Source organism: Haliotis cracherodii, unplaced genomic scaffold, assembly GCF_022045235.1.
Source record: "Haliotis cracherodii isolate W230 unplaced genomic scaffold, xgHalCrac1.p SCAF_11, whole genome shotgun sequence".
NCBI lineage: Eukaryota > Metazoa > Mollusca > Gastropoda > Lepetellida > Haliotidae > Haliotis > Haliotis cracherodii.
In genome coordinates, this window is record NW_027266266.1 from 38,178,605 (window position 1) to 38,203,305 (window position 24,701).

General features: G+C 39.2%; 2 protein-coding genes across 2 annotated transcripts; both read left to right on the forward strand.

The window, feature by feature from the left end:
• The first annotated feature begins 2,940 nt into the window (after positions 1-2,940).
• Positions 2,941-12,329, forward strand: LOC139455749 (lactadherin-like). Its single transcript, XM_071237294.1, has 11 exons — positions 2,941-3,295; positions 3,990-4,022; positions 4,647-4,754; positions 5,419-5,645; positions 7,484-7,628; positions 8,127-8,219; positions 8,408-8,425; positions 8,841-8,954; positions 9,722-9,927; positions 10,842-10,986; positions 12,148-12,329. The coding sequence occupies exons 1-11, from the start codon at positions 2,941-2,943 to the stop codon at positions 12,240-12,242; spliced, it is 1,539 nt and encodes a 512-aa protein (XP_071093395.1). The 3' UTR covers positions 12,243-12,329.
• Positions 12,330-12,859: 530 nt separating this feature from the next.
• LOC139455067 (cartilage matrix protein-like) lies at positions 12,860-24,465 on the forward strand. Its single transcript, XM_071236645.1, has 4 exons — positions 12,860-12,964; positions 22,553-22,736; positions 23,083-23,190; positions 23,876-24,465. The coding sequence occupies exons 1-4, from the start codon at positions 12,860-12,862 to the stop codon at positions 24,463-24,465; spliced, it is 987 nt and encodes a 328-aa protein (XP_071092746.1).
• The last annotated feature ends 236 nt before the right edge of the window (positions 24,466-24,701 follow it).

A 24,701-nucleotide genomic window follows, 5' to 3' on the forward strand; every position in this document is an offset into this window, starting at 1 on the left:
TCCTTTTTTCATGTGTCCCCCCTTTCACCCCAAAACCAGAACCATACTAATATTCCCAGAAATAAAGTTTTCTTATTAATAAATATATAAAATCCAAATGGAGCCTTGAGTAATGCATGATTATTCTAGACTTGCCAAATCATTCTCAACAGATTACTTTACAAGTCCCGTTTATAAACATTCGTACCTTATGCATGCATTTGCATTCATTTTGCAGTTATTCAACAGAAATAGAGGAAAACAGTCCATAAGACTTACAAAGATGATGTTTGTTTTTTTGTCTAACGCCACCCGAAGTAATATTCCAGTCATATGACCGCGACCTGTAAATACCGACTAGACAATCCACGCAGCCCTCCACACCCTATACCATGAACATGCATCAATCAAGTCAGCGAGTCTGGCTCATGCTTCACCTAGTTCCCCCGTACTTGTGAATTCATCATTTTACAAATAATTACCCTTGACGAGGTCAAATGATATGCGAGGACCCGACCGCTGAGGTGGCGACACCGGACCAAGGCCCAGTGGTCTGTAGTTGTTTGGGCTTGTAACGCAAAACATAGCAGCCACAAGATATATGGTCTCACGCAGTGTCAGGACTATATCGTTTTATTCAAGGCCGTAGTTACCTTTTTTTACCGGGGGGGGGGGGGGGGGGGGGGGGGGGTAGGGGCTGGCTACGGCACAGTGATTGATGATGTTATCATATCAATGAAAGGAGGCATTTTGCATGTGCGATAGGGCCAAAGTAGAGACGATCATATCACAGGGGATATACTAACCACACCCGTTTTACACACCCTGGCGACTGATATGGCTTGTTAATGCATTTTGAATTGGCGATCGATATCACCCCGGGTGGTAAGAAATTAGAGTTACGTCCCTTAGTGCGTCGTCTGCTCAGCAAGCTGTTTCGTGACAATGTCTTCCAAACAATGTGACAACGTGTAGCATTCATTTGCACATAGGTACATGTTCTAATTTGATGTTATGGTAAAGAAAAGAAGGTTATTATGTGTCAGTTTTCATTTCATACCCTACATCAACCCTCAAACCATAAATATCAGCCCTCTGGCATCTTGGCTGATATGAGGGTCTCCGGGTGATATGGGGTATGACATAAAAAAAGCTGCTGTATAATAATCTCTTAGTAATGTGTAAAAAATACCGAAAAAAGTTGATGATTTACTTCAACCTATCCAAATAATTCAGTCTATTTCTAGAAGATTTAACGATGTACTACAATCTCTTTAAATAATTTCTTTTTATTTCTAGATATATCTGCTTTTGAACTGCTCAGTCAAATTTCACAATCCTGAATGATCCTTAAGTATGATTTGTATAAGAAAACTTGTCACTTCCGTTTTTTTCTACTTTGCATTACTCTGAAGCTTTGCCTTCTTTGCTGTCAAATTTAATTGATATTGATGCATAGTGTACATGCGAGATTTTACGACCGCTTCACCTGTATGCAACATGCTCGTGTTTCCGTACAAGATGTTACGAACGTCTTGAATAGTTTTGCGTTTAATTATCGGACATTGCCCAACATTTCTTTGATTAATTTCAGGGGTCACTTCTTATCCCCAATCCCCTCGGAACCGTTTCCAACTATACTAATGCTTATTTTTAAACACATAGCTACTCTTATTTGGGTAATGAAGTCTTAACCATTGTTCACAATCTACCTTGTTTACAAGTGACAGCCATGCTTTCCGTAAAAGGCGACGATGTTTGTCGTAAGAGGCGACTAACGGGATTGTGTAGTCAGGCTCGCTGAATGGGTTGTTGCATGTCATCGTATTCCAAATGCGTTGATCGTTTCTTATGATGTCAATCATTGGATTGTCTGGTCCAGACTCGATTAGATACAGACCGCCGTCATATAGCTGGAATATTGCTAAGTGCGGCGTTAAACAACAAACAAGCAAATACATGTGTCAGCATTTGGTAACATGAGTTTGAACTCTCAATCCTACAAAAAATGACAATCACCTGGCGTCATACCATCACTATAACGACTAATCATTGATACCAGAGGGACTGTAAATATTTTTTTATTTATATTGCATCAATAAAGTGCTCTCAACAGTACCAAATACATTTCACTATTGTGAATAAAGAATGATCGGGGTATGATCACCCGAGTCCTCGAAGGTGCCGCACTTCGGAGTGCAGAGTTGCGTTCCTTCATTAGGCGTACCAGAAACTTATGAGCGCTGGTTCGAATCCCGTAATAATCATGTAAAAATTAGCTCACGCTGTGAAATTGTTCATTAAATACTAATGTTGACGTCACTGTTGGCGTAATAGGTAATGGTGTCACAGTAGATGATGACACATCATTGTTGACGCGATGTTGACTGTAAACGTTTCTTTCGTTACAGGATGTACATTGGGTGTTCCATACATTTTTCCAACAGTCACATCAGAATTCATGTTCATGTGATTCGAAAGCCCCGACACTGAGACACAAGAATGTAATAAGTTCTTTTAACCAACGACGGCATCATGACTGATGCATAATTACTGGCCAATGAAGAGACTCGGGTTGAGCTGTCGACATTATTTGACTTGCCTCAAAAAATAAATTTAATAATTTATTCTGATCTCTTCATACACACACGGAAATTTGCTTCAGGATTTTCCAAAAAATATTTTGTTCGGTGGACACGATGGATGTCCTGAATATTACAATCCCTTATACATACATCAGATAAACATTGTATGGTTACTGGCGACCAACACGCGGCAAGTTAACACGACCCAGTCCTAGACGGACGAGTTAGGGTGTCTAAGTGTACAATCATCAAGATTCCTCAGTGTCGGGGAGAACTGTAAATAACGAACCCCTCCGTGACACACCCTGATAAGGATTCATACAGTCCACGTTAAGCCTCAGAGTCTCTGGGCTGAACCTCCATCACATGTAGCAAGATGACCACCAACGGCCTGTTGACGGTGCTCCTGCTGACCATTGCTCCGTGCGCTGTGTACAGTAATTGCACAGTAGGTATAAATGAGTGTGACTGGTACCCCTGGGCATCCTGGGGAGGTTGCACCGAGACCTGTGGCGGGAATGGACGCCAGACTAGGAACAGGGGCATCTGTTGCGAGGCTGATCTGGAGTATGCCGCCTGCGTCACGAAATGTAACGTGCCCTATGCGGATGGCCAAATGAGTCAAGAATGTGGGGCAACATGCTTCAATAGTGGATCTTTCCATGATGGGATATGCCTGTGCGTCGATGGTTTTGAGGGAAAGTGTTGCGAAAATAGTAAGTGTTTAGCATGTCATGGTATACCCATACCGGTTATATACATTATGCACTTATGACCACATTTGATCCACTATCAAATAAACTTTCCCATTTCCCAACTTTCGCCCCGATTATGTTTCTAGGTTTGCTAGCACCATTCCCGTGGTGGGTTTTGCCAAAGGGATGATCGTCTAGGACCTGCATCACTTTGGGCTTTCCTCCCGCATTAAGCTGTCACGCCGTGATGCCACTGAAATAATATCCCTAGCAGCGTTTACTCTCAAGCTGCAAAGTTGGAAGTAAATTAAATTAAATGCCTTATTGTTGTACGTGTAAATACACCAAATAGTGCCTTGGAAATTTTATCATAGCATACTTGCGACGTCAAGTTGGCGGCTGGAAACATTAATGTTTTATTTTGACAATTATTATCGGACGATGCAGGGCACTGATACTACCGAACTAATGTCGCTTGTGGGTGCCAGTGACTAAGCTTCTCCTGGCTTCGAATGAAATTCTCATCGATTATCATGCTTGATCTGATCTGACAGCACCCCACCCTTGGTCTCATATTTCTCAAATGTGGTAAACGAATGAACGCAATGCCAAAATATCGATGTCCAAAATCACTTCCAGAGTTTTCTTAAAATGGAAGTTTCATGATATCTGCTTTCGGCGTTGTCTAAGTAACATGTACACTCTTTCCTTATTTTTCTATCCACAACAGCAGCAACAACAACAACTCCAGTTCCGGAAAGAGGTAATATGAACTGTTATATAAGATATGTTAGTTAGTGAAAGGAATGTTTTCTTTTTAAGGACTATTTAACATACAGTAAATAAAAATTTGGAAGAGCATATATAATAAAATAATAAAGTCCACGTTAGTCAAGTTTCAGACATAGTACTTTCGTCTCATGACAGCTCTTCAGTGTAACTGACAATGACAATATATATATATATATATATATATATATATATATATATATATTGATTGATTGATTTATTGATTGATTATTGCTCAACGCCGCACTCAGCAAATATTCCAGCTACATGACGCTTGTCTGTCATAATCCAGTGATTGACATCATGAGCACCGATCTATGCAGTCGAGAAACATTGACATGTGTCGAGCAAGCCTGACCACCCGATCCAGTTAGCCGCCTTTAACGACAAGCATGGGTTACTGAAGTTCAATTCTAAACATGATCTTCACAGGTCGCTGTCACTTGTAAATATAGTAGACTGTGAAGAATATCGTTAAGACTTCATGACCCAAATAGGAGTAGCTACGTGGACGTTGAGGTATTTCCAAGAATGACACTAAATTGCTATTCAGTATATAATCGCGACAATTTTAATATCAGACTCTTTTCTTTCGTAGTGTGCCAGGATCCCCTGTGGCGTAATGGCATCATCAAAGACGACCATGTTGTTTCCTCATCGGATGCAAAAGGAAAAACATCAGCCATGGCCCAATCCAACTGCAAACGTAAGTATGACAGAATAGACTGAATTTGAACACAAACGCATATGTAATTAAGTAAGACAATATATACATGTTACAACTAGATGTTCAGATACTAGTCGTGCGATTGGAGTTTGATTTTGTACGTGTTTACATTGAAATTACTGAACTGCTTTTGACTGAAATATTGTTGATAAAATAGCACATGCTTTGCGAACACATGGTATCATCATTATTCTATTGAATTTGTGAATCATAAACACATGCTAATGATGTAGTCGGAATCTTACAAAGGACACAAGTTTTAACAGAGAATTCCGATTTTGTCGCTTTCATTCACATGATCCTTCAATGACATTCTGATGGAATCTCTAGTATTGCTATTTAGGAGGCTTGCCATTGGGTATGTTGGGGTAGAGTTGTTTGGCTGGGGCATGTTCTGGAAAATACCTTTTCGGGGTTCCCCAAAAAGTTGTATTGGTCCTAGTCTCAGAGGACAAAAAGGTATGACTTGACGCAATGACGGAAGAAAAAACACATGTACAATAAAACAACAGCCTCCCCAGACCCCTTCACCACAACCAGAATAGCACTGATATGATTCGTTCTTAGATGTTATTCTTGATCCATGTTTGCATGGTTACACAAACCATCGCCATAGTTGTGGATACCATGTTGCATTTTCTAGAGAGGCCATGTGGGTGGTGTCCCGACCCAAAACTTCCCATCCACGATCAGTACATCGAGGTGACGTTTGACAAACCGTGGGTGATCCAGGCCATTGAGATACAGCCACCAGAGGGCACCGATCCAAACTCCGTTGTCCGCAACTACATGACCAACTACACCTTCCAATACCAGCCCATAGGAGGGACAAAGCTCGTCACATATGGAAGAGAGCACTCTGGACCAATAGTAAGTATAAGTATATTAAGTATCAACCAAGGGGTCGGGGCAGAGCTCATCACATATGGTAGAACACACTTTGGACCTTTCGTAGGTGTATTTTAGTACATAAGGCTGACAAACGTCATCAAATAATTATGGGAGAGAGTACTCGTATGATAGAGAACAATCTAGACCCAGGGGACAGAATATTGTATAGTATATTTTGGTACCAGTCTGGACCTTCATTTGTATTTCAGTACCAACTTAAAGGGGACAAATATCATCACATATGACAGAGAACAATCTGAACACACCTGAGATAGAGCACTCCATAGTAAGTGTATCTTAGTACGAATCTAGGGGGGAACAAAGTTTTCACATTATTATAAGAGAGAGTACTCATACGACAGAGAGCAATCTGGCCGCATGGGACAGAATGCTACATAAGTGTATCTGTGTACCAATCTGTACTTTCAGTAAGTGTATTTCAGTATCACCTTAAGTGAGTGAGTGAGTATTGTTTAACGCCGCTTTTAGCAATATTCCAGCAATATCACGGCGGGTATCACCTTATGGGGAACAAATATCATCACATATGGCAGAGAACAATCTGAAATGTGATAGAACACTCCATAATAAGTGTATTTAGTTAAAAACAGACCTATAGTAACTGATTTTAGTACCAACCAAAAGGATTCGCACATGGGCAAGGGCCCGGCAGACTTTTTCAGTCTCAGTTGCCGTTGATTGTGAGTTCGATTTACTCATGATCCTTGGTTTCACAAAAGTGGTATTTGTCAAAGAACATGAGCTAGGCGGTTAAATATTAATTTCTTAGTTATAAATAAGGCCCATTATATGTTTCTAAAGATTGCATTTTACCACATTTAATTGATAAAATATGTGATGCATCGAAAATCTGAAGGAAAACTTTGGATTTTTCATGAACACTTATTTGAAACATCCATCCTCTTGAAACAGAAGTTTCTCACCCCCCGGACATTTACTACCACTAGGATCCTGCAAAACATTTTACAATCTGTTGACACGTTAACTTATATAAGAAGATGGAAACTGATTTATTTGCATTCGTTGTAGAAACCAGCTTCAATAACATTTAGAAGACTGTACGGGACGGATATGTCAACTGCCAACATGTCGCGAACGTTTACCACATTTGTAAAACCAACAATCATTGGTATGCTGGCGACAAACCAAGTGTCATGAACAGAGATAATCTTGGATTCAATCCCATGATTAGCGGAACGCGTCACGACCAAGGAGGCAGTCATGTACAGAGAAGCACTGCGCCTTCCATGACCTCGCCATCCGTGCATCCCTCCCTGTTATGTGATGAACACACGGAACATTTATTGTGTGGACCCTCACTTCTTAGGAGAAAGACGACCGCTTCCGTGGTCTAGTGGGTAGAGAGTCCGCCAAAAAGACGTTACAAGATTGTACTTGTTGTTACCCTGCCTGGCGTTCGGCATTAAGGGGCTAAAACAAGGACTGGTCGGCTCGGAGTCCGGAACCTGTGTATGAGTGGGATATGCATGTTAAAATGCGGCATGGTATCTCAGTGGGCTAGCACTATAAAATCGATATATAAGTCCGGCCTCGAACAAGCATGCAGCCCCCAAAACAAACACGTGTATGCACGTCGCTATATACATGTAAGTGCAATAAACTTGTACGCGACGTGAAACCCAATTTCACCCAACCTAGGAGAAATAGTTATTTAATGACGTTTGAAATTCTTTAGCCTTGAGATAAACATGCCTCACTATATTTGTAAGTTTCATTATAATGATGGTGACAATGAAATGCTTGTTATTACTTGTGCTTTGTCCTTTGTCCTGCAGTACATGCTTGGTGTTCGTGGTAACAGCGTTACCGTTGTGTCAACACTGACTGAAATACAGCGACCGGTGTCAGAACGCATCCGGATATCAGTTGTCGACGCGGAACATCATGCCTGCTTCAGATTTGAAATATTCGGCTGTGAAAGTAAATATGAACTACTACGGGAACAAATAATAATAATAATAATAATAATAATAATAATAATAATGAGGAGTTATCTCGTTATCTCATGGAAGGTCAGGCCTACACGTATTTAGGGATGCAAATTAGGGACAAACTCCAGAATGCCCATATCAAAAAAAAACTTCGGACGGATGTAGTTGCCTCCCGTATTGTCACGTGTGATCACGAATGTTGAAAACTGTGACTGTGACGTTAAATCTTTTATGGTGTATGGAAGTGAGATTAATTGCGTTTTAGCTTACGTGAACTTGTTTAAGGTGTTTTTCTTTATTTTAATTGATCTAATTATTCCATCTACCGATCTTTATGTTCATTTTGTAATTCTGAATCATTGATATAAAATGTGCATCTGGAGTTGAACCCGTCGAACATGCAACTATACTTTACATGCATTCTTTCATATGTCAAGCATTTTTGAAAATATATTTACACGAATCTAATTCTATTCACCCACTTCAGATCTCTGTGATTGCCAGAATGGCGGGTCCTGCATATCGAAAAACACGTGCTTGTGCCCTCCTCCATACTACGGTCCGAACTGCACATATATACGTATGTACTTTATTTGTCTGTTTAATAAATACAGTGTATTAACATGTGCAATAATTGAACATGGGCATATACATTTGCGTCAAAATCCGCCGTATCCTCCTTATTTCTTATATCATTTCAAACTCCCTTTTTGACATCTAATGATCCCAAGAAGGAAGCTAAACATAAGTGTATTTTTGCAATTTCAGATTTGCCGGAGGTTGGAGGTAAGAGAAAAAAAGTCTAATTGCCGTTTTTTGATTGAGAAGCCGCAAATCGCTTTGCAGAGTAGTTGAACATAATACAATGATCATATCCGAGTTAGTGAGTGAGTGAGTACGATTTTACGCCGCTTTTAGCACTATTCCAGCAATATCACGACGGGGGACACAATTGGCTTCACACATTGTACCCATGTCGGGAATCGAACCTGGGTCTTCGGCGTGACGAGCGAACGCTTTAACCACTAGGCTACCCGACCGCCCCATATCCGAGTTAGAATTACAGATATGGCCTGATTGTGATCGTTGGATTTCAGGACCATACTCGAGCTCGCGGTAAGTGTTAAATACATTACATTGTGTTTATCGTGAGTATTAAGGTGACATGCAGTGATCATGATCATAATCTTTGTCACTGTAGGTTGCCTAAAGCCTCTTGGTATGTGGAACAACAAGATTAAAGACAACCAACTGGTAGTGTCCTCCTCGGCGCCTGAACAAGGGAAAGAAAAAGCCAGGTACATCTGCTGCGCGGGTAGGTACCAGCATCCTGGGAATTGCAAGATAGAATAAGTTCTCAGTAACATGTGATTGTCGAATAGTTAGGCTAGGTAACTGGTGGATTGCTTGCCGTCGGAGCCCGCAAGCGTTAAAAGTTGCTTTTTACAACCACTGGCTTGTCTGGTCACGAATCGGATATTTCGAGGCCGACGCTATATAGCTAGAGTATTGCTGAGTTCGGTGATAAACAGGTGACACATAAACAACGTACCGGAACGATTCAAGTTGGTCTCAAGAGAAAAATACCATGTATTTAAATCGTGGTGTTTTGCTCGCAAATGATTCAATGACAAAACAGCAGTTCAAGTTATGGTAGTTTTCAGTGATAGTTTCTTCATGTGATTAAGCTGGAGCAGTGAGAGGCCATGCGGTAAACTTCATAAATCATGCATGCATATACTTGAAATATACACGTACTTGTGTCTATAAGTAAACTGAGTAAGATTCAGAAATATTGTGGAATAAACCACTGGGTTTTGTGGAAAACAATCGTATTCAATGTGAACATTATCTATTTAAACAAAAACGTCAAAGCCAGATAATACCAGTCTTGAGTATCTGCTGAAACAGACAAGGCAGCAGTGAAAGTACTATCAATGGGTCATGATAGTGTTTTTGTGTTCGCGGAAAAGCTAAGTATGCCATCAGTACGTGTATATGTGTTCCAGTAAAGATATCAGGGGGTGTATTAATCGCACATTTTAGCGAAAAAGAAGCGTTGTTTTCTGTTTACTACTTCAGGTGAAATAAATGGCGCCTGGTGTCCCGCGGCTAACGATACCAAGCCTTATTACGAGGTGCGGCTTACCAAGCCTCACCTGGTGGCTATGCTCATGTTTGAGCAGCCCAATGTACAGCACTACTGGGAGCTACCTGACACCTACATGAAGACCTTCACCTTGCAGTATCACAACATCTACAATGGCGCCATGGAAACATATGTGGCGGTAGGATGTTTTTTTAATAGACAATTTAAGCCAAGTATTGATAACCAATAAGTATTAATAGGTAAAGTATCATTTCCAATCAGCCTACATAATGTTCTCAGTTTGAGGTCAGTCCTATTAAGTGTGAGGCGTGATCCTCCTGTTTTTTTCATGGATCAAGATCAAGTTGCGAAACCTATCTGAACATATGGTTATGGTTCCACGGATAATGAGGGATTAGTTCGTCTAATGTTTGGTTTGTGCACCATGTCCGCGCCCGTTCATTACACGGACGTCATCAATGCCTCAAGCATGCCTAACCTTCATATTTCCTGCCCATTAAGCTTTCAGTCGTGATGCATCTGAAACCGTTCCCTCACCTATCAAATACTAAGCCGGAGGCACGGGTTGCCCAGACGTGTGAGGCGCCGCGATTCGCTATGCAGAGTTGCGTCCCTTGGGCACGCCAGAAACCTATTATTGTGGCTTCGAATCCTGGTTCGCCCCAATTATGTTTCTGGGTTTGTCAGCACCATACTCGTGCTCTCGGGTTTCACCGAAGTGATAAACGTCTGAGACTGGCATCACTTCGGGCTTTCCTCCCACATTAAGCTGATACGCCGTGATATAACTGGAATACTGTTAAAAGCGGCGTTAAACCCAACTCACTCACTCACTCAAATACTTATCCATTCGATATTTATGTTTTCCAAATACTAAACGGCCACAAGGGGAGGTTTACTTTCATAATAACAATTTTAACATGTGACATACACAACGTTAGAAGATTTTAAGGAAACATCTGTTTCAATCTTCGTATCTTTACAGTTATTCGCGTTTTGTCGATTCCATGTACCTCGCCCTCTAATAGAAACACTAATTCAAGGATATGTAAGATGTGTAATATACTGATGAGTTGTGCACTGATTTCCCAGGGCGCTGATGCCATCTACAACGCTACCGTCAGCTACTCTCCTATTCTGGACCCGTATTTACTCACCGACGTTATACGTATTACCCCTGAAACATGGGAGAAGGCTCCATGCTTCAGACTGGAGATAATCGGCTGTGACCCAGATGGTAAATATTATTTTCTATATCAATGGAAGCAGCAAAACCCTTTCCATAATCATAAGAAGTCTCTGCTGAAAGTAAAGTGTGTTGTAGCATCATCCTGTATTTTTTTAATCACTATCACTTAGTGATGATAAAAGTGTGGCACCCGTCACAAACAAAGGCAAGTTCACCTGAACAAACACTGCAACATACAATGTATGTTGAAAGTCAAAGTAGAGAATTGCATAGCTATATAGGACATCATTTTTGTCACTGATGTGTCAAATTTGAAAAAACCCATAAATGCTGTAACCCTGATCAAACATCTTTTGAGCAAGAATTGCACCAAAGGCTGTCCAGCTGCTGGAATAGGGCATGACAAAAAGGGGAAGTTGACTGTTGAAAAGTTGAATTTATCCCGCTTGTGATACAGTCTTGTGGAGAGTTTGGTGTCACTCTTTATGCATACATCTAAATATGAAACAAATGAGGTGGGTTCTCTGGTCTCTTTTGTTTCTGGTTCAAGCGGGTCAATCAATGGAAGGAATTGGCTAATTGTCCATACTTTAACGATATCAGATCATTGATATACATAAAGCGAAATTCCGATTCGTATGCAGAAAGAGACAGATTAGCAAGAAGGGGACACAATTGGTGCCTACTTCTCGCCTACACGCCCGACCTATGCATATCGCTTCTATTGTCAAAACAATTGTCAAAATAATCGTTTTCATTTGAAACCTACCGACCTCCCTACCTGTCTCTCCGAATAGTGGCAATATTTGACAGAATTAGTGGTATTGCCTAATAACTACCTTCAATGCCGATATGTGGAGAAGGGGGCGGTGGGGAAGCATTCACCCGTCACGCCGAAGGCCAGTGTTCAATTCTTCACATGGATATAATATGATAATATAATGGCTGGTGATATTGCTTGATTATTGCTCACAGTGGCGTTAAAACATACTCATTCCCTACCAGTAGCGCTGGAAAGCATTTTCGAAGTGAGGGTAAGTGCCTATGTATGTGTTGTTTCAGTAGTTTACACTTATTTGGTTCAATTTGGACCGTTTCGCTACCTTAATTCCTTAACAACAGTGTATTGATTAGATAGCATTTTAGAAAGACTGTTCAAAACGAACAAAGGCGTCCAATGTCAATGCGGTTTTGTGTTTCGTGTTTTAGAGGGTCCAGCTGGAGCTGTTCTTCCCGATTCAAGTATACTTGGCAGGAGAAGGAGAGAAATTAAGTACAGCCTGAGAAGACATCCTACTAACTGAGACATTTCACAATATGGAAGCACCTGGCAATAGCAAGATAATCAGTCAACAGCCATTATTTCGTTTTGATCAATTGCATCTATTTAAATTCACGTAAAACTGTGTCAGTTGTCAGGCAATGTGTTACATCTATACCACTTTGGTTAAACACCTGTGTGGCATGCAGTATAACATTGCAATCAGATGGTGTTATTGATGACATGAGTGTAGCATTGTATCGACATTCTAAAAGGCAACAAAACAAAATAAAATTATGGTGAATTATGAATGTCTCATTCCTTATAGAAAGTGACGAACGATGACACAAACCTTTACACCTTAGGGTGTTTTTTATTTACTTGAAAGCAACAGAGCCTCTGCACTTGTACAAAGAAAGCAGAGAGAGTTCAAAATTAAGATACATATCGCCCCTTAATGTAAAGTATTCTTATAAACAAAGTTTGATTGGAAATATAGGATAGTTTTTGCTATTTTCACGTTTTTATTGTTTTGCTCGGTTTCTTGCAATTATTCGTGATAAGCGACAACGTGAGAAACTGACTTTGCTCAGACCATGAGAACAAGAGGGGCTATGATAAGAATGGCAGGCTCGTTATTGAGGGCACGCCAGCTTCTTTATGGAGGGTGATGAGCATCAGTTGTCGGCTCCGGTCGCAGATCGCTACTCAAGTGGAACATCGTCAACTGTGGATCAGGAGCGGGTGCTGCCGTTAAGGTCGAAGGTTATGCAAAAGCATATCTTACATTGCAAGGAATATAGAAGATTTAACCATCAAACTGTCCGACAAAGGCTTTGTTTCTTTTGTACCTGAACATGACATTGTTGATTTATATGAAACGTGGTCAATAGAAAATTATCAACCACATAAAGGTTCAAGTTCGGGAGGTACTCGGGAGGTATACTTTGGATGAAATATTCACTGGTAAGATATGTTATTGACGTTCGATACAGAGAACTTGCTATTACTATTCTGTTGGATAAAAGTATGTTTGGTTTCAGAAGAGCTACATTATGTGTGTTTACATATATGCAGCCGGAGAAATCGAACTAGTGTGACAACAAAGATAGACAAAATGGGATAGAGATTTGCTGTATTTTTTATTGAGTACACTGGAAGAGTACCCAGCTGTTTCTATCATTGTACTTGGATTTGTTTGTCTATTTGTTTGTTGTTTAACACCGCACTCAACAATATTCCAGCTATATGAATAAATCCAGCTGTAAATAATCGAGCCTGGACCAGACAATCCAGTGGTCGACATCATGAGCATCGATCAAGGTATTCGGGAAGAGTTGGAAATGACTATCAAATCGGTGACTGTACATTTATTGGGCATTTAGTGAGTGAGTGAGTGAATGATTTTGGTTTAACTCAGCTTAATGTGGGAGGAAAGCCTGAACTGATGCAGGCCTCAGACGTTTACCACTTCGATGAAACCCACGAGCACGGGTATGGTGCTGTCAAACCTAGCAACATAATCGGGCCCAAGGGACACAACTCTGCACAGCGAATCGCGGCGCCCTAGCCGACTGGGCCATCCGTGCCCCCTATTGGACATTTTGGGTGTAGTGTGATAGATTACTGTTTAGCATCGAGTGACATGTTCCCCGATGATGATGAATGTCTCTGTAAAAAAACATGAACGGCGCCATTATTTAAATGCGTTCAGAAGAATCTAAAGATAACTCCGACCTTTTAAACTATAACAAAGTTTGCAGGAATACAGATAACTGAGTGTAATCAAGAAGGACCAGTTTGCACAATGTATAAGGAGTGACTTAGAAAATGCAGCGGCGGTAGACTAAACGTTTCTGTGACATCATAAAGCGTGTGTCTGGACGACAGCAACGACCAAACCCTATTCATATACAAGACTGGGTAAAATGTTACAATCGATGTACAGTAATGTAAAGACTTACAACATAATATCTGGTATATTTGTTGCTTCATGGGTGTGGGGCAAGGGTGTACGCTTTGTCACTTTTTGTTTCAGTTTTTTTAAATAAACGAATTGGTTACTGAAATGGAACACAATTGTCGTTTTGTTGTTAAGTTACACTCGGAATGTATAATGTTTACTTCTATTTGCGGAATACCTTATTGTAGTTGGCAATACTCTCAACAACAATTGTAGCAATAGATTACTGAGGTCGAATGCTTAAATAATATTGCAATTCAGGCAAGAAAGGTGTTCATGGTCCTGTTAATTAGTATAAATTCCTTGAAACCATACTCACCTCACTTTTACTTCAAATGTTTAGATACAATGATCACTACAATACTTATAAACGGGGCTGAAATTTGGGGTTCAGTACATAGAACCGAGTGTGGCAGATGTTCTATTCAGTCGCTCGCTGTTTTGAAATGTGTCAAATATTGACTGTCTCTTTATGATATGCAGGAATTTCGTTTACCCCCCCAAAAATGTTATAATATGTTGTCAAAACTTGCCAAAGCGCGACATTGCGACAATGCGACAACGCGACATTTCGGCCATTTGTCGCATTGTAAGATGTCCGAAAGGCTTATATGACGTATTGCCATCCGTCTTTGTACGGCGTGCGTCATCCGTCATGCGAAATCTATTCACACTATGATTTCCGTGGTCCGAAGTTCCGTGGTGAGCTTATGTCAGCTCCCACAGAAGATCGAATGGTCAGTTCCTAATTATAACTGACATGAAATACTCTACAGGCCGTATGCCTAATGTTCTTTTTCGATATTTTCAATCAACAATGGTCTTACTACAGGATATACTAAACTGCTATAGAAAAGGTATAGACATCATATCCGAAAGATATAAACTTTAAGTGGCTAAATTTGACTCGGCACGGTACTTGGGAAACCTACGGTTTTTTTTAACCAAACATCATTGAATTGGAATTCATTTCGTTTGCAATAGCATTTGATACTGGTGTATGCTTAACTGTCATATCCGCAATACTGCAACAAAATGCCCATTATTTTATGCCTAAAACTCTGTTAATGGACCATTCTAACAACCCAACATCATCTACAATTTGGTCTGATCTGCTTGGGCTGAGTTCTCCTTTCCGTCTTTACGGTATTAGGATAGTAACGAGGTTACCTTGCAGAGTTACATAACCTTTGTAAAACAGTAAGTTTGATAAAAATCGGTTAAAGGGGTTAGGGGTCATAAACCCTTTTATTAAGCCTGAATATAACAACCAGGTGGTCGTTGTAGAGAGGAATCTAAAAATAATTAGTCATTTGCACATCTAGACAAAGTGACGATCTGTTAAATCTGCGAAGTTTCATGAAAGTTCGATAAGTATTATTTCATAGTGATAATACTTAATGTAAAAAAATATAATCTATCACTTCAACCCTTAATGTAACAAAAATACATTAAGAGTATTTTTTACATTAAGAGTTGTAACAAGGGTGAACCCGCAACCCTTAATGTAAAATACTTTTACATTAAGAGTAATTTTTACATTAATGGTTGTAACACAGCCTTTCTAGGATGAACCTGCTGAGAATACGTTGACTGTCTATTTGTAAGAGTATTTTTAAGAAGGAATGTTAGCTTTTCAAAGGTGGTAAGTGACGATACATATTATCATAGATCAAAAGTCACGAAAAGCAGAAGGCAACGATTGTTTGTATTAAAATGTAAAGGGGTTTTAATGTTATGAAATGTGTGGACTCAAAACCAGATGTACTTTACATTTACTTAAAGGTCATGTTTGCAGTCAACAAATGTTGCAAACGAATACGAATTATGTACCCTGGTCCTTATAACATACTATGATTTGAATCATTAATAAACCCACAAGGCAAATTTTCTTTCAAATGAAAATTGACCATATACACCTAAGTCACTAGCAATCATATACAATTTGATTGAAAGAGCAATTTTTTATTTTGTAAAATGAAACAGTTTTGCCTTTTCTGAGGTTGACCTCTGGAGCTGAATAGGAGAATAATAAAATAGAAGAGTCCAAACGTCGATCATGCATTGAGACTGTCAGTACAGCTGCATGTTCAATTAAGTGAGGCTGAATGTTAAAAGTATTGAAGCAGTGTCGGACGCACCTACTCCATATGTCGGCCCACCTGTACACATGTTCATGTGTGTGTATTTGCATGTTGTAGTTTGATGAATACCACTGTTACAATGGTTTTATGATAGCTGATGTACTAACACACGATGAGGCATCCTAAGTAGTGTGGCCACATAGTTAACGTGGATAACAATATGAAGTGCATTACTCCTACAAACGTGATAACTATACTATATTACACATTTGTATTAGACACATGTACTTTAATTCCCATATTATTTAAATTAAAAAAAGCTATCTTTGTGCGTAAAATATGCTGAGTGGTATTATCATAAAACGGCAGAACTCGTAGATCCAAACTTGTTTACAGTACTGTGCAGGGTATTACAATCAGACATAAAGCCAAAATGACAACTTAATGATTTTTTATTGGTTTGTAACTTATGTGTTATGTGCATCACTGCATCCAAGTAGTTTCCTACGCCTTGACAAACTCTTTTCACTGTATGTTTAGACAAGTGTGCCAGCAAACAATTTTGTAACTGATGCCTTATGCATATATATTGTTTTTTTACAATTTTTTACAAACCATACGTCCATTGTTTTGTTACGATAACGAATTCCAAACATTGATATGTGACTGAAAATGATAGGGTTAAAAAAATACGAAAGACAAAGTGCATCTCGTTTTTGTCAATCTGTTAAATAAACGGGCAGATTTTTCAGTCAAAATGCAAAATAACTGAAATATTTAGAAATGGTCAATTTACATCCGATAGTCGACAGAATACAATAACCACTTATGACTTCAAATAAATCGAATGTTTATTTTTTAACATTATAGGTGCCATGATTTAATATCAAGTTAAGAAACACTGAAATGGTATCTAAATCAATCTCAGTCACGATATTATCCAAGAAATCAGAAATACGGCAAAGCTTTCACTGCAGGGATACCCGTTTTAGTAAACTATAACCATCAGTGGTATTTAAAGAAAAAAATAACAACATCCGATTACCTTACACCGTTCGTTTTATCTGCAGTTTAGGTTGAACAAACTAATTAACATGCGCCCTTCGTCATATCGAAATCTTCATTGATCACGGTAACGAATCAGAGATGCGTATAAATATTGTCTCAAAGTGTATTTACGCTGTCGAAAGAGACAATACTCCAGTCTCTTTTGACGCTTAATTGCGTTAGCCGGCAAATCGACTCACGGCAGCGAGGGAACTCCAGCGGGCAGTGTTAGACAGCCGGATAGAAGCCATAGAGTAGTGCCCATTTAAGGGCTAAAACCAGGATTGGTCTGCTCGGAGTCAGTATAGTGCGTCTGAGTTGGTATTCATGTTAAACTACTTGCATGATATCTCAGTGAGCTAGCACTGTAAAATCGGCATTAGTCCGGACTAGTACAAGCAGCCACAAAACACACACGTGAATGCACGTCGCAATTTAAACGCAATAATCTTGAACGCGACGTTAAACCCCCATTTCACATGGGAATTTTTTGTCATGTATTAGATGAATAAAAAGTAAGGTTATACAAAATGGAACACTATTTTGAGGAAATACATCTGAATTTTTTTTATAGAAAAAGTTGGTTGGTTGCTTTGTTGTTTAACGCCGCAATCAGCAATAAATCCAGCTATATGGCGGCGGTCTGTAAGTAATCGAGTCTGGACCAGACAATTCAGTGATTAATATAATGAGCATCGATCCACCAAATTGGAACTGATGCTCATGCATCAACCAAATCAGCGAGCCTGACCACCCGATCCCGTTAGTCGCCTTTTACGACAAGCATAGTCACTTATTACGGCAAGCATGGGTTGCCGAAGACCTATTCTACCCCGGATTCTTCACGGGTCTCAGAAAAAGTAGTCAAAAGATACCACAGTCAAGAGATACCACAAAAGTTACTGTCAGCAATGACATACATTTATTTCTACATAAATACTACAGACAAATCATAAATCAATAAACATGCCAAAGTTCAGCTTCCTTAGTTTAGTAATGTCTCTGGAGAATCTGTTTACAGAATCAAAAATACATCTTATCAGAATTACAGAGCAAGATTTAGACATAACTAGAACCTACTATTGTAACAAACATCCACATACTCGATTATTTAGAGACCGCCGTCATACAGCTGGAATATTGCTGAGTGCGGCGTAAAACAACAGACCAAAACACTATTTCAGATGAATCTTGATGGGACAGGTGAGCTAATAAGCCGACTCAATAAAGACCCATCCTCTCTGAGTATACTAGTTAGCTTGTATTGTCGTATGTAACCTGATGATGTTAATTTCTGAGGCAAGGCTGTACAAACGCCGTGAAAATTGATCATTTAGAGACCAGCTGTGCTCGTATCTGTTAAGGTGTTAAGCCGATCGCTATGTCCTTCGAATAATGATCCAACCATTGCTGGATTATATTAAAAAACACATTGTCCCCGAAAATTCTTGAAAAAGATAATTATGCTTTGGACTGTTAAAAAAAATAGAAATTGGCTGCCATAACAAAATACATTGTTGCAAGATGTTATTCTTCAAAACGAAATTCAAGCTCGTAGTTTTAAACAAATAAATATCAGGTTGTGTAGCTGAAAGAATATTTAATCCCGATACAAAAATTCCAGCCCCAAAATGACATACCCCTCCCAACACACACACACGCACACAGGCACGCTCTCACGCACGCGCTCGCATACCCAGTATATCAATTATATGTCGGTCCTACAGATAGAACGGAACTGCCGTTTTCTTTCCCCACTGAATATATACATTGACATGTAAATCTATAATGAATTGGGTTTTTCTTTAAGTCAATTTCATCATTAAACACAGTGTCGGTCGTATGACAATATTACCGGGATTTTGAGACCAGATATTGTTGCAAAGCCAGATATTTTTTATTAAAACTATGGCAGACAGTTTCTTTTTTTCAACAATATTAAGCACACTTATTTGTTCGGGGACAATTTTATTTTTTCGATACATGGCCGACCCCTTAGATTAACTGACTTTAAACTAAGTGGCAAAGCACATGCAGAAGTTCAGTTACCATTTGAAGTCACAAATGTGTAGTAAGCTGGAAAGTATTGGTACAACACACAAACTGAAAGATAGGTCAACCAGCTGTCCTCCAAAGCCTGCCTGCCCTATAGGAAAGTTTGTGATTGTTTCTACTGACAAGGCCTCCAAATACATAGCCATTCCGAGTAAGCATCACCATATGAGTTGTTTTGAACTTAGTATACGTGCCATATCAAATAAGGTGAAGTGAAATATGGTTTAGCGTCGCGTTAAAGATTTTGACACTTATATTGCGACGTGCTAGCACATATGTTTGCGTGGCTGCTTGTAGTAGTCCGGGCTAACGCCGATTTTATAATGCCAGCCCACTGAGATAACATGAATACCAAGTCAGAGTCAGCATATTGACCCCGAGCCGACCAGTCCTTGCTGAGCGTCAGGCAGGGTAACCACCATCTTCCGTACAAAGATACACACATATATATATATTGCCGCGTCAAGCAAATGTACCACAAAACGACAATCGCAAAGATTACAACTAAGGAAGGATATTCTTTATACTTGCAGAAGATATTTGAGACAAGTGGAATTAATGCATGTGGATTTTACAAAACTACTGAGAGCATGTGTAAGTTATTAGCAAAGTACCTAACTACTTCGTGGATGAAACATTGCACACGTTGGCATCTCCTAGACAGGGCAGTCATTCGATCACACAGTTCCACCAAGCTATCGCCAATATGATACAGAGCAGTCGAACATCATAAAAATGTATATATGTAAGGTGATTTGTGTCTTTGTTTCCTAAATGTAATACATCAGTGTCAAACTGTAACCCATCACGTTTGTATCAATTGCGTTGTTACCTTGTAGCCAAATGATCCACCAATACCTTGTGTCAACCTGTTGCGATACAACAATGTGTATATATATATATATATATATATATATATATATATATGAGACCAACCTGACGAAACACACAGAAACATCAGAACATCAGAAGGAAAGACCAGTCACAACAGAGTACAGGTAGTATGGAACGTTTTACCTCTCCATTCAACGTTATATAATGTAACATGTTTATGTAAATTCGTGCATTTGTCCGCCAAGAATTTGTACATGATAATTCCAATTAATGTTTACTTCAGTAAGATGTACTATGTTTTACACTCCTTTTATGAAAATATTTGATTGGCGGTGCTGTCGGTAGTGCAGGACTTGCCTACTCTTTTAACGAACATCTGGTGTCATCACTGATTTTCGGTGCTCCATTCATATAATTTTCACGGCCTTTTACGCCGAATGGAATCTGTTCCGGCAGATAATCGAGACTCAATATTCTCTTGTGTTGATATGTTATAATCGAGACTCAATATTCTCTTGCGTTGATATGTTACAATTACATATGGTTACCTTTAATTCACAGAAGATGACAGCCAAAATTTGTCTCCTACTCTTTGGAATACTGTCATACGCAAATGCATGTGAGTTGTTTACCTTATTATTTCTCCGGCAAACACCAAAAGCAAATTCATGTGAGTTGTTTACCTTATTATTTCTCCGGCAAACACCAAAAGCAAATGCATGTGAGTTGTTTACCTCATTATTTCTCCGAAAAACATCAAAAGCAAATGCATGTGAGTTGTTTACCTCATTATTTCTCCGACAAACATCAAAAGCAAATGCCTATGCAAGGACATATCAGTTTTATTTGTTCACTGTAAGACAGCACAGTTAATAAGAGTGCCTTAATGTACAAACAATATATATTATGTACAAACATATTTCCAATACCATTATGGGTCATTAATTGGAGTTAATGCATAATTTGAGTCGTTATTAGATATATCAGGTCAAACCTAAATTAATGCGCATGATATATTTTAGCTTACATTTTCACAATAGTTTAAGTTCAATGCGCTTACAATGCATACCAGAATGGGGGAACCTGCCTTTCCTTAGAAAATAAAGCTGAGTGGCATTTTTTGCTGTAAGTATCATTTCAAAGACACTTACCAGCACAACAGAAAAACAAATTTCAAACAGGTATATATTTTTAGTTACAGCTGCAGATCATAGATAGAGGATGCATTGTAATTGACATTTTAGTCACAGCGAAGAGCATCAACCAGCTCCAGGATATATATTATATTTTTTTTATGTAACGCCGCAATCAGCAATATTCCAGCTATATGATGATGCTCTGTAGATGCATAATGACCCAACACACAGTAAATAATTAATACACATACTTCCAAACCAGCAATTCATTGATTTAGCAAGACTTTACCGTATCATGCAAGATTATCACATTGTCCTACAGGTTAAACGTCAAATAATGTATATCATATTTGTCCATCATTACATTTTTACATCATTATCAAATATCGGTCATATACCTGAAACCGAAACAAAGCGTGCTGTGAGTTTCCCAGTTTGCCAGCTAAATATTACGTGACTTCATGATTATTAAGCAAACAGATCTGATATTTTGAGACTCACTGCTTTGTTTGTATTCAAATCCAGTTCCACTATGCTTCGGGCGAAATTGTCTAAACGGAGCAACTTGTGACGGGTATTGGGGTTGTGTGTGTACAGCAGGGTATACTGGAAAAGTTTGTGAAAGTAAGTATGAAACATGTGTTGTACATCTGTTTCAGGCATTCCTACCCCTGTCCTCGAAAATAAAATGTTCCGCTGAACATTACACTGTGTACGGGTTGGTTTTGTTAATGACGATATCTGTCGTTAGAGACAATGTCACTGAAAACACGAACTGCAAATATCAAAATATAGGAAACTCAGTAACCTGAATGCCAACGAGACCAATGTGATATCTTGGTAACCCAAGCCAAACCAAATCATGGAAAATTGAAGATGAACCATTTTCTTCATCATCTTTACCAGATGTTGCAAACTTAGAAAGTGGGCGTCACTGTTATGGCATTGTACAATTACTGCTACTATTGATTTCAACTACCATTATATTAGCTCGTGTGCTGTCATAACCTTACATGTTACATCTGCTGTAATCTTCAGATTCTATCGTCTATCTTGATTAGCCAAGTGACCAAACTAAATCCAGATCTCTGGCCAACTTACATAGTCCTCTTCCACAGAACGAGTTTGTCTATTTAAGTAAAACTTCGATTGTGGTACCTATGTAACTAAAGACACATACATTGAAATGGCAAATTATCATGATCAGGTTTACCAAGGTGTTTTTCTTTTTAAGCTTCTCTCAGGGATTGCCGGAGTGCACCCCAAGACTGCCACCTCAAAGCTTCCTGTGTCAAAACTAACGGGTCCTATGAATGCCAGTGTTTACCTGGCTATAACGGAGATGGAAGATCTACTTGCAAGGCTGCTGGTACGTAGCACTGATGCATTACTTGTGGCTACATCTGATGTTGCCAAAGGTTACGTTTTATACATAAACTATATCATGCAAACGTTTTTAAACAAGACTTTTCATTTGACACGTCCAAACACCTTGCAATCTGACAAGCCGAACGATCATTTACTTTTGGCGTCTTTCTCTGCTCTTACAACATACAGTCAATTTTGACAGAATGAACGACATCTAGCAATCGTCCCAACTGACATCCAACCCTCAATATGAACTGGAATATATCAGTCTTCATGTAACATAACAGGTAAGGAACAGTGTCTGATGATTGTTTTATAGTGTTCTTGATTGCAGAAAGTTTAAAAAACCCTTCTGCCGGTGTCTCTAACAGCGCCTAATTGTGATTTCCTTTACAGACAGATGCCTTGAAACGCCTTGTCAAAATGCTGGGATATGCACAAGTAATGCGACCAACTTCAGTTGTAGATGTCTGCTCGGATATTCTGGTCCTTTGTGTGAAAAAAGTATGTAATAGTGCGCCAGTGAAGTAGATGTCCCTAATATAAACCTTTGGTCTACACTTGTATATACAATGTGTACAAATATGTACATACATGTAACGAAGAAATCTTTTCATATTTTGTCATGTCAGTCGCAAATTAATTGGGCACAAACTGTCAATCATCAGCCCCTCCACCTTACTACGTTCTTATACTACTGCTGTACGTGTCATATCTATAAGTTGACTTAAGGTGAGAATCTTTTTTTCCGTCGGGTGTACGCAAATGATTAAGTTTCTATCCTAACCGAAAAAGTGATCAACCTCTTTTTTCTTAAATTGTTAACCCTAATATGTTTACTATAGATTTAAAAAAAGCTCCATTTGGTTTGTTTTCTCACACATTACTGTTTTATCGACTTGCTACAGAACTACTGCGAAATTGAGTGTTTGAAACTAAATAATCTGATATTGGTCAAACAAAAAAGTGGTTGATGTTATGAGAAACGTCCGTTGCTGTTATGGTACAGACATATAAATGAGTAGTTTGGTGGCAACAGATGGAATTTAGTCGCCCCATTTGATTGCTGGGGACCTATTTTAACTTGGGGCTTCACGAGAAGACGAAGCAATTGTCTTATTAATACTCCTGATTCCCAAACATATCATTGCTGGAAATATTTACATACCAACACATGTTATCTTTATAGAATGCGAGCAACAAAAAATGGACATTCTTCTCATAGAGGACGTCTCGTCATCAATCTCTAAAGAGGAATACAGGAAGATTAAGGACTTTGAAATAGAAATGGTCAGTTATTCCCACATAAACTCCAGCATTGTGAACGTGGCTCTGATGGTGTACGCAGGAAAGGCGAGACTGGTATTTCCCTTGAATGCATACAGTGACAACAAGACAGCAGCTGTTAACGCTGTTAACGCCCCACACCTAGTCGGCGGTTCTACATTCCTCGGCGATGCTATCAACCTGGCTGTATCTGATGTGTTTGTGCAGAGCAATGGCGACCGTCCAGATGCTGCAAATGTTGTTATTTTATTTACGGATGGCAAAAGCAGTAAGAAGTCAGCCATCCTTAAGAACTTTGGACGTCTGCTCACAGAAGCAACTGTTTACGTCGTTCCAATTTCAACAGATACTGACATGGTTGATATAGCCGAGGTAGCTGCAGCCCCTGATGAGGAACATGTCTTTTCTATGAGCAACCCTCTGGCTCTTGATGAAATCAAAGAAAGAACCATCTATGAGCACTGCGGACGAGACGTGGCCCTAAAGGAATAGTCTTGAATCGGATGCTCTTTGTCATCATTAAAGAGAATGAAACGATCTGTAATGCTGTTTAAAAACAGTTGCGATGATAAATAATGTGCATATTACACTCTCATGATGTTGGTTTTCTTTGCTTAATAAACAATCCCCAAAGGAGACATAGATATCACAACACTATCAGAACATGTTTTCTCTGTTATTAACCCTTGGCGTTTGGTGAAATCAAGGGAAAAACATTTATGAACTGT

Excerpts from the sequence above, each read along its gene's own strand:
- LOC139455749 (XM_071237294.1), top strand. The coding sequence starts at position 2,941 with ATGACCACCAACGGCCTGTTGACGGTGCTCCTGCTGACCATTGCTCCG. Across the intron at positions 3,296-3,989 it reads AAATAGTAAGTGTTTAGCAT|CAGCAACAACAACAACTCCA; the intron begins GTCATGGTATAC and ends TATCCACAACAG. Across the intron at positions 7,629-8,126 it reads TGAAATATTCGGCTGTGAAA|ATCTCTGTGATTGCCAGAAT; the intron begins GTAAATATGAAC and ends CACCCACTTCAG.
- LOC139455067 (XM_071236645.1), top strand. The coding sequence starts at position 12,860 with ATGGAGGGTGATGAGCATCAGTTGTCGGCTCCGGTCGCAGATCGCTAC. Across the intron at positions 12,965-22,552 it reads TGCTGCCGTTAAGGTCGAAG|CTTCTCTCAGGGATTGCCGG; the intron begins GTTATGCAAAAG and ends TTTCTTTTTAAG. Across the intron at positions 23,191-23,875 it reads TGGTCCTTTGTGTGAAAAAA|AATGCGAGCAACAAAAAATG; the intron begins GTATGTAATAGT and ends TTATCTTTATAG.